Raw genomic sequence first — 9335 nt, 5'->3', positions numbered from 1 at the left:
AGGCTCGTCCTGACAGGGGGTGGGCGTAGTGGTGGTCGGAGGTGGGGGGGGTGTGGAGTGCGAGAGACATCCTCCTAACCGCTCTCCACGGGGCACAGCTGCGAGGGAGTTTCGGCAGTAATTCGGGGAGCCCCCCCATCGCGTCCTGCGGCAGCCCCCCCACCCAGCGGTGCCGGCGGAAGGGCCTGGGGCTGTCCCGCAGCGTACGTGCCGCGCGGCTGCCCTCCGGGCCCGCGCCGCGCCGCCGGGATTAGCATGTGATAGACAGCCATTTACAGAGCGCGGCTCGCAAATCCTCTTAGCCCCTCCAGCGCGGAGATAAGCAGGGTAAGTGGATAAGCATCCGGGGGCCCACCTCTCACCCGGGGGGGGGTTATAAACGGAGGGAGCGTTATTCGCCCTGGCTCGCACCAAACGCGTTTACCGCCTGTGCCCTGGGGACGGGGGACGGGGGGGGCACGCAATAACACCCTGAGCCATACCCTCCCACGCAAGACTACAGCACGCCTGGCACGTCTGCCAGTGCCATCGCTGCCCGTTCCATACTGTAAATGCACAGTTTCAATTTGCTCTGTACAGCAGTGAACATTATGACAATACGCCCATACCGTAGCGCGTAGCATTGCAGCCTGCCACACATTTTTACAACCTCCCCTGTGCCTCAGTGTTGTTGTTGCAAACCCATCTCATACCCGGAGGCCACCTCGCAGATGGGAGAGCAGTCACACACCCCCGTGACCTGCTGCCCCTTCCGCTCCGCCTCGATCGCACTGTAAACAGCGAACACAATCGCACGACATTAGCTGAGCATTTAGGGAACATTCTAGAATGATGTCTGATGGACTATTTTTTTCCACCCCACTTTCTTCAGCTAAGCGCAAATTGATTGACTTTCAAGGAAGAGTAACGTCCAACCTTGCTCTGCCGGAATACGGCGTCCGCGCCGGCCGCACGCACGCACGCACGCACACCGTGGGCGCACGCACACTCACACACAGATTAACATATCTGAGGCATGTTAATGTCTCTGCAAGGCTCATGCTAAGCCCAGCTGAGGAGTTTCCCCTGCGGAAACAGGGTCGGAATCTAAACGTCTTTCATCCTGGGCTTCCCTGTCTGTGCCGTGACCGTCGCGTCACCTCCGCCCCTCCGCGGTCGCGTACTCCACGCCCGCCCTCACCTTGCTTGCGCACGTCCTCCACGGCCGCGGTCAGCTCCTCCTTCAGGAACTGGCTCTCCTTGGCGATGTTGTCGCCCTTCTCCAGGAAGTTCTCGGTGGCCGTCTCCACCGAGGCGGCCAGCACGTGGGCCTTCTTGGACCGCCCCTTCTTCTTATTGGACGGGCCCTTGTTGCTGGAGTTCACCAGGGTGGTCACCTACGCAGAGAGAAAGGAGCACAGGTAGGCATTTCGTACCAAATGCAGGAGAGGTGTCAATCAAAACCGTAACATGGCTCTTAGAATGCAGCTTGTCTGCGGTACTTGATTAATCAACATCCCCACCGCGTGAGCCTCCAGAACTTTCTAGTGCATTCACTAATCCCACCAAATCCCAGAAGAGGCTTCTTTTTCAAAGCCTTCATAAACACAACTCATGCAAATGTTGCACAGAGTTGCCCATCACAGACCCAATTTGCCTTGTTGCCCTTAAAACCGCTCATTTCGCTACTGTTTACGCTCAAACTGCTCATCCCCGTGTCCCAGACAGGGCGGGGCAGGGCACTCACCTGGGTGACCAGCGGCTCCAGCAGTCTCTCCACCGCCAGCGTCCGGATCTCCAGACTCTTGGGGTCCCATTTGAAGTTGATGTTGTCCGTGTTGATGCTCGTCATCTTCCACGCTGGCTCTGAGGGGGGAGGAGCATGTCAATCAATCACAGCTCGATTCCGCCTCGTTCATATCCCGCTTTCCACGAACTCTGCCGCACAGATGCTTTACAGAAAAACAGGAAGTGGGAATATTGGGGGAAGAGGGAACCTGAGCCCCCAAAAATTTCCCCAGTCCACAAAAAAACTGACTCAAAATAACACTCAAAGCACTAAAAATAATGCTCAAACAGTGGGGAAAGAAAACCCCCCAGTAGGGAGAAATCTTTGGGTGAACACCACTGCTACTGACAGGGAGTCCATCACCCACTGGCAGGGCCAATGTCAATAGTTATAGATAGGCTGAATGGCAATATGGAGGTAATGGGGAATCTATTGAAGCAGATAATCATGGTGGTCAGGCAGATTATAGCCTGAGGCATTAAAGTAACTGGTAAAACAGACTGCCAGCCTGCAGAGAGAACTGAAATGCCCTCAGAAGTTAGCACAAGCCTCAGAGACAGCCAGAGTGCTCACAGGAAACCAGACTGGACAGCAATGCCAAAGATTCAAAAGGAAACGGTCACTGCTGCCTCGACCTTCACCCATTTAATTTGAACCCCTGCCAGCTGTCCCGTACAGAAACCGCCAACGCTGCCTAATTAGTGCGAGTTGGGATGCCAGGGTGTGCCAAGAAAGGAACCCAGAATCTTCCACGCGTAGCCTAAACAGCATTCAGCCTCCATGGAAAAAGCAGTGCTTTCGCCCTGCCCGGCCATCGCCAAGAGGGGGGGGGGGTCGAGGCCTCTACCCCAGGGCCGTGGACGACGCGCTGAAGTGTGAGGCTGAAAGGAACGGACTGCGCCCCTCTTAAAATGCTTCAAAGTCCTGACTGCCTCCGGGCTGTCTGGCCTGACAACCCTGACAAGGCGCCTGATGACGGCCACGTTCCGGAGGGAGATGAACCGGGACCGAGCGAGGTAAACCACACAGAGAGCGGTCCAAACCACGAGACCGTAATCAGTGAGTTCAGAACGCTCCCTTCACACAATGCAGCTCCATCAGTCCTCCTCCTCCTCCACCCACCACCCCAGGGAGGCACACCCCTAAATGAGCAGGTACAAGAGCAGCAGTTAAAATGTATCCATGAATTAGCCTATATCTTAGACACCCATGCGTTTCTTAGAAACTAACTTAAAAATGTAACGAATGGCCATAGCAACAAATAAAGGTATGGGACATCTGCCAGAGTGACATCAAACATTAACATGTGAATTAACCAATACGACTGCATCAGCTCTGTATCGACAGATGGGCTAGAGCCAAACATCCCATAATTCCAGAGGTTCACGACTCTCCTGTCCTCTGTTAAAAACCACGGCGAGGGAAAGAGAAGAGTCGAGGCACAGGGGCGCCGTTTCCGTGGTGTCGAGCCATGAGCCCATGAACCCAGCCTACAGAGACCTGTGAACAGGATGACCTAAGGTGGCAAAATCCGCCCTCTGTCAAAAACAGCAATGGGGAAGCCCTCTCCCAAAACAAATGGCACTCGCGGCAGAAGGGCAACAAGTTAGCAGTCAAGTCTGGCAGAGAAATACAGATAGAGAGAAGGAAAGATATGCACTCACTGCTTCAGAAAGACAGCCTGACTTCTGTTGTCATGCAAATAAAGCGCATTTCAACCTGAGCTTGAAAGGGAGTGAAAAATGCATTCTGGGCATTCGTACGAGACTTCCATTACCGCCGAGTTGGTTACAGAACAACAAAAGAATAAATAACAAAACGCCTTGATTCGCGGCTCGCAAAAAAAAAAAAAACGAGGTTGATCTGCCGCGGATTCCCGCCGGAACAACCTTGAGGAAACGGCAACGTTCTCAAAAAAGAGAGGAGAGCCTCACTTCACCTCTCCCAACAAGGTCGTTTTACCAGGCCCTCTGAACTCTGCACTCTGTCACGGGGGGGACATTATGGCGATGCTGGGGGGGGGGTCATTATGGTGATGCTGATCTGTGTGTCAAAAAGAAATGCAGGATGCAACAGAGGTAGGGGTTAATGGGTTACAGGCAGAGGTGCAGGGTGGGGTATGTGTTAGTAGGTTATCGGTAGAGGTACAGGGTGAAGTTAATGGATCACAGGTAGAGGTGCAGGGTGGGGTAGGTGTTAATGGGTTACAGGTAGAGGTGCAGGGCGGGGTAGGTGTTAATGGGTTACAGGTAGAGGTGCAGGGTGGGGTAGGTGTTAATGGGTTACAGGTAGAGGTGCAGGGTGGGGTAGGTGTTAGTGGGTTACAGGTAGAGGTGCAGGGCGGGGTAGGTGTTAGTGGGTCACAGGTAGAGATGCAGGGCCAGGCTAGGTGTTAGTGAGTTACAGGTAGAGGTGCAGGGTGTGGTAGGTGTTAGTGAGTTACAGGTAGAGGTGCAGGGTGGGGTAGGTGTTAGTGAGTTACAGGTAGAGGTGCAGGGTGTGGTAGGTGTTAATGGGTTACAGGTAGAGGTGCAGGGCGGGGTAGGTGTTAGTGGGTTACAGGTAGAGGTGCAGGGTGTGGTAGGTGTTAATGGGTTACAGGTAGAGGTGCAGGACGGGGTAGGCGTTAGTGGGATACAGGTAGAGGTGCAGGGTGGGGTAGGTGTTAATGGGTTACAGGTAGAGGTGCAGGGCGGTAGGGTAATGGTTAGGTAAGTGAGGCGGGATAGGGTTAGGTACAGGTAGAGGTGCAGGGCGGGGTAGGTGTTAGTGGGTTACAGGTAGAGGTGCAGGGTGTGGTAGGTGTAATGGGTTACAGGTAGAGGTGCAGGGGGGTAGGTGTTAGTGAGTTACAGGTAGAGGTGCAGGGTGGGGTAGGTGTTAGTGGGTTACAGGTAGAGGTGCAGGGCGGGGTAGGTGTTAATGGGTTACAGGTAGAGGTGCAGGGCGGGGTAGGTGTTAGTGGGTTACAGGTAGAGGTGCAGGGTGTGGTAGGTGTTAGTGGGTTACAGGTAGAGGTGCAGGGCGGGGTAGGTGTTAGCAGTTTAGGGTCCCTCGATGCAACACCTGAACTGCGTACCAGCATCCCTTTCTGTGGTTCAGTCCAGCAGTCCTTCTGCACCGTGCTTTTAATACGACGGCCTTTGAAGCCGCACATTGACGCCGCCCACATTCCCATGTCCATTTACGGCAAATACGCAGATGCTCTTATCCAGAACACAAGGCTAAAGGAGCCGTGCTCAACCAAGAAATTTAAGAAACTGACAAATCTGACTCAACCGCAGACATATGCAGTTTCTTGTTTTTTTTTTTTTTTACTGGCGCAGACTATTCTAGAATATCCAAGCAACACCTCGGGCTATTTTTGTAAACTGTTAATACCTTTTTACTACAGTCAGATGTGGCATCAAGCAAACTCCAATCACCGCCCAACAACTTGGACACCACTTGACGTGCATGCACCGACTACTTCTGACTCATCTATTGTGAGCGTGTGTGTCAGTGCCGGAAGCGGCTCTGACCACTGGTCTAAAAATATCACCCTGGGCAAATGAGATAATTTAGGGGGAATTTGCAATCACTGACTTTTCAGTACAGCTGTTAAGAGGTACCAAACTTGAGGCAGAAATCCACTCCCAGGAACATTATTAAAACCTTTAAAAGAGCAGCCCTTCTGGCAATGCCTGCACACCCCCAATGCACCCCTGTGGCAAGACCTGCCTATCTCAGCATAATGCACAGGCTGAACTGTAGCGTCAGAGTAATGAAAAATAATCAGATTGGAACTATAAATCCCAGATGCACTTACAACAGACACTGGTACTACTCCCATACCATGTAGTACTTGCTCAGTTGGTTGTTCAGGAAAGCAATTACAATCTGTTGTGGAACCACCATCACTGTTTTTTAAGTAACTGACATAAGTCATTTCTTAATGGTATATAATGGGCAAGAAATGATTCTGATAAACAAGTGAGGCTGCTCTCTGTCCGCCATCACTAAAATAGGAAAAGGAATAAAAATTAATAACTGGTATAAAAAAGTATATACATCATGTAATTTGATTTTAATGGAGAGTGTCTTCCAATCGTACAATCAGAAAACCTGCGTCTACTGAATGTAAAATAACTGTGATAAAACACTAAGAGTTAATATTCGCCGCACTGAAGGTTTAGACTGACAGCTATTAGGCATATAGAACTATTACTGGGGCTCTTGTTCGATTTAGCGTCCGTGCCAGGACGACAGCTTTATTGATTAGGCTTCACGCACTGATTGTCAGGGCAAACCCTCGGGGTCTGTAGCAGCCGTTAATAGTCCAGACTGATTGACAGAAACGGTCTGCATCCGGGTGGGTCAGTCTGCTTTCTACAGCCCAAATGACGCGAATCGTCTAGTGTCTGCCCCGATACCACCACTGTTGCCCAAATGCTTTTGGGAGACGTCATCGGGTTGACGAATGAAGGGGGCAATTTCCCGTCTATCTCAGAGTCATTTCCTATTGCTACGAGTACTTCGAGAATTGTATTTCCCTCATCCTCAAAAAAACATTCCCGATGTCATAATTTAGAAACTGTCCACATTAAATCCGTATCCAAACTGCAGGGCACAAACAGCCACAGACGGAAACTAGTCTATACCCAGAGCACAGCTAAAATCCTGTGTCCAGTGGCCAGGAAAGAGGCCAAACTCTTCAAAAAAACGTTTCCTGCGTCGTGAGACCACATTACCGCACATGAATCCGTTCCAGAACGAGCGTACCCCAGTCGCTGACCTGATTTTTAAAATACTCGAACCGCATTGCTACTGCGGTTGCGGGAATTGAGCACCTAAAACTGATCCAAGATCAGTACTCACTGCATTTCCCTGTGAACGTTACCTAGGTCACCTTTACCTATTGCAACACTGACCAGGAAGCCGCGCCTTTTCCCCACAAACTCCCACACAAGCAACATATGAGCCTAATCGTAATTATCGATAACAACTGAGCTGACTAGTTCTGCAAACTATCAAATACTATGGCCTTGGCGAGCAAACCAAAGTTATTTCCAGGGCATCCACTACAAAAGTACGTTACATTTTGTATTCTCGTTTAAATTTAGAATATAGGGCCTTCAAAGAGTGTTTGAAAACATTCGCCAGTTAACAAAATCACACGTGCATTAACGTTGCAATGGTAAACGCACTAAAAAGCCAAATACGGCAGAGTAGTTGCCATACTTGGCAATCAACAGTGGGTTTTGGTTCCAGAAAAGGTGCAAGTTAATCGTATATTTAAAACGGACACAAGTATTCCAAAGCCAACCAAGCCTTCTACGCAAGGAGCACGACAAATGCAGATAGCCTAACATTGCCTACCACTAGCGGAATGTTGCAGCTAACTTTAACGCGAATATTAGACACCCATAAACAGTAAAATTACCCATTGTGTTGATATAGCCCGGCCTGAAGTTCGAGATTGCCAGTATATTTGTTAGTTAAACTGGTATACAAACTCCGAAAACACGGTCGCTGGCTAACACACACGCTAAAGACTGAACCCACCCAAACAGCATTCAAACCACCGAGAACAAGGATAAAGTCCCTAACATTAAACTAGTTTACTAACAACATTTCAGGAATGTTTTTGGCAGCTGGTTCACTTGTTAGCTAAACATTCTCACTAGCTAGACACACGAATGCAAACAAAATTAAACTTACCCAAAGCAATTCGCTCAAGGGAAACTGTAGAGTAATACGAGCGCTTCAAAATGGAGGAATGGTGGTTAAATTCCGCAAAAGTTTTCCTTTCGCTATCCCCCCTTCTCTGGCACTCTGTCGAGTTGTTGCAACTAAAGAAATAAGGAGTTCAGGATTGAACTTCCTCTGTTAGAAAATAAATCAATTGAAAAGGCAAAAACGAAAGTCCCGAAATAAAACCAGGAATGAAGTCAACAGGTACTTGCAGAGTTTTGAAACGGACTTCAATAAATGCTCTGTAAACTGTTGGTTTTCCACGGAGGGGGGCTCGCACGCTTCCCAGAACAGCGTCAGCGGGACAAACAGGCGTGTCGGAACAATGCACTGTCCACACCCACACAGCCGTCGTGGATCAGGTGTTTGTAAGGCGTGGCGAATATGCTAAAGTTGTGATAACCAGATTTTTTTTTTTTAAATAGCGGAAAGTAATAACAATTAAAAGGTTTAATTTAAAACTACACGTATTGTTTAAGCAATATCACGGGCCTTCAGCAAACATGTAGGCCTATATGCACATGCACAAGCGCTCACGCTCACGCATAACTCCCAAGCCAGGGTCTGTTTGGACCTGTGTACCTTGCCTTAAAATGTTTGCGATATCTAGCTGATTTGTAAACATACCCTCATAAAGTCAAACAAGCTGAAACCCTGAAACACAATGTTGGCCTATTTGTGTACGTCATTATTTTTTTGCTATCTCAAACGTTTCTCGCTTGGTTTTGGTGACTAGCCTACCGAATACTTAAATTAAAGTTAAATTTCACCTGCTCCAATCAGAACAGCGCGCAACCTGCGATAGAACCTGTTATTTGACAAGATTATAGATGGTTTTGATTAACACATACATGGTTTTGGTAAGCATGTTTTTTTAGTTAATCGATTTGTCTGAGTGGGCCTACTTGCATAGCATATGTCAGTGCGAGGGGAATTACTCAGTAGAATGTGTTCCCACGACTACCAACTGCTTTTTAACCGACAGATAAATCAACTGGATTTGCGCTGAAATTAAGATCATTTGTTTGGTCGTGGTGTAGGCCTAATTTTTGTGGACATTAACGGGGAATATAAATATTTCAGTGATTTATAACTCATGATTTGTCATTTATTTTATGCTGTTACATTAGCCTACTGAACGATAAAGATGGCCTATTACTCGCCTATTTTATATAATGGCTTCGTAACGTAGGCGTAGTCACTGCTAAATTCAATTTGCAGCCGTTAGAATTGGCCATAGGCTATAATCAGAGTTTTGCAGTCGTTCTCAAATGTAGGCTACTCATATTTTTGCAGTCAGTCCACAGAGTCCTTCCACACCATGAATATCAAAAACAAGGAACAAATGTATGTGTCCTGCCTCCACTCAAGCTGTTTTATTAATTAATTTATTTATTTATTGTTTTTGTAATATCTGATTAAAAGCATATAGCAGTGATTTTATCAGTTCCTATTGTCTTCAGAGCCCTACAGGCACCGGGGGCTTGCATTCCCCTGCCCATTTGACTGCAGACACGCCTGAGGCCAACAGAAACCATTGCATTCCACTACACAATGCCCCTGCTGCCGCGGGTATTGGGTGGTCTCGAGCTACATGTTCAAAGAAATCCACATCATGTGATCCAAATAAAACATAAGAATGCAAAGCATCCATTGACCAGCGCAGGCCATCTCATCTATACTTGCTGACGGTCTACAGAAGCAGTGTTCAGCTGGTGACCTCTGGGTAAAATGTGGGCTGTTATAGCCATTTGATCATTGAGAAGAAAATAATATTTAGGTGCATTAAAAATTGTGATAATTTCCAGTGCAGTCTCTGCCTGACCTGTGGGCT

The 9335-nt window shown here is 48.5% G+C and overlaps 1 protein-coding gene across 1 annotated transcript in view; it reads right to left on the bottom strand.

The window, feature by feature from the left end:
- The window catches only part of ctnna1 (catenin (cadherin-associated protein), alpha 1), a 112362-nt gene extending 104498 nt beyond the window's left edge, over positions 1-7864 (bottom strand). The window contains exons 1-3 of the mRNA XM_064326427.1: positions 7469-7864; positions 1727-1845; positions 1181-1376 (exon numbers count right to left, since the gene is read on the bottom strand). Of these exons, the coding sequence (XP_064182497.1) occupies positions 1181-1376; positions 1727-1831 (301 nt within the window). The 5' untranslated portion in view covers positions 1832-1845; positions 7469-7864. The remainder of the gene's footprint in view (positions 1-1180; positions 1377-1726; positions 1846-7468) is intronic.
- Positions 7865-9335: the final 1471 nt, after the last annotated feature.

The sequence above is a fragment of the Anguilla rostrata genome, chromosome 3 (assembly GCF_018555375.3).
Source record: "Anguilla rostrata isolate EN2019 chromosome 3, ASM1855537v3, whole genome shotgun sequence".
Taxonomy (NCBI): Eukaryota; Metazoa; Chordata; class Actinopteri; order Anguilliformes; family Anguillidae; genus Anguilla; species Anguilla rostrata.
The sequence above is the reverse complement of the archived record's forward strand: the minus strand, read 5'-3'. Positions and strand labels throughout refer to the sequence as shown.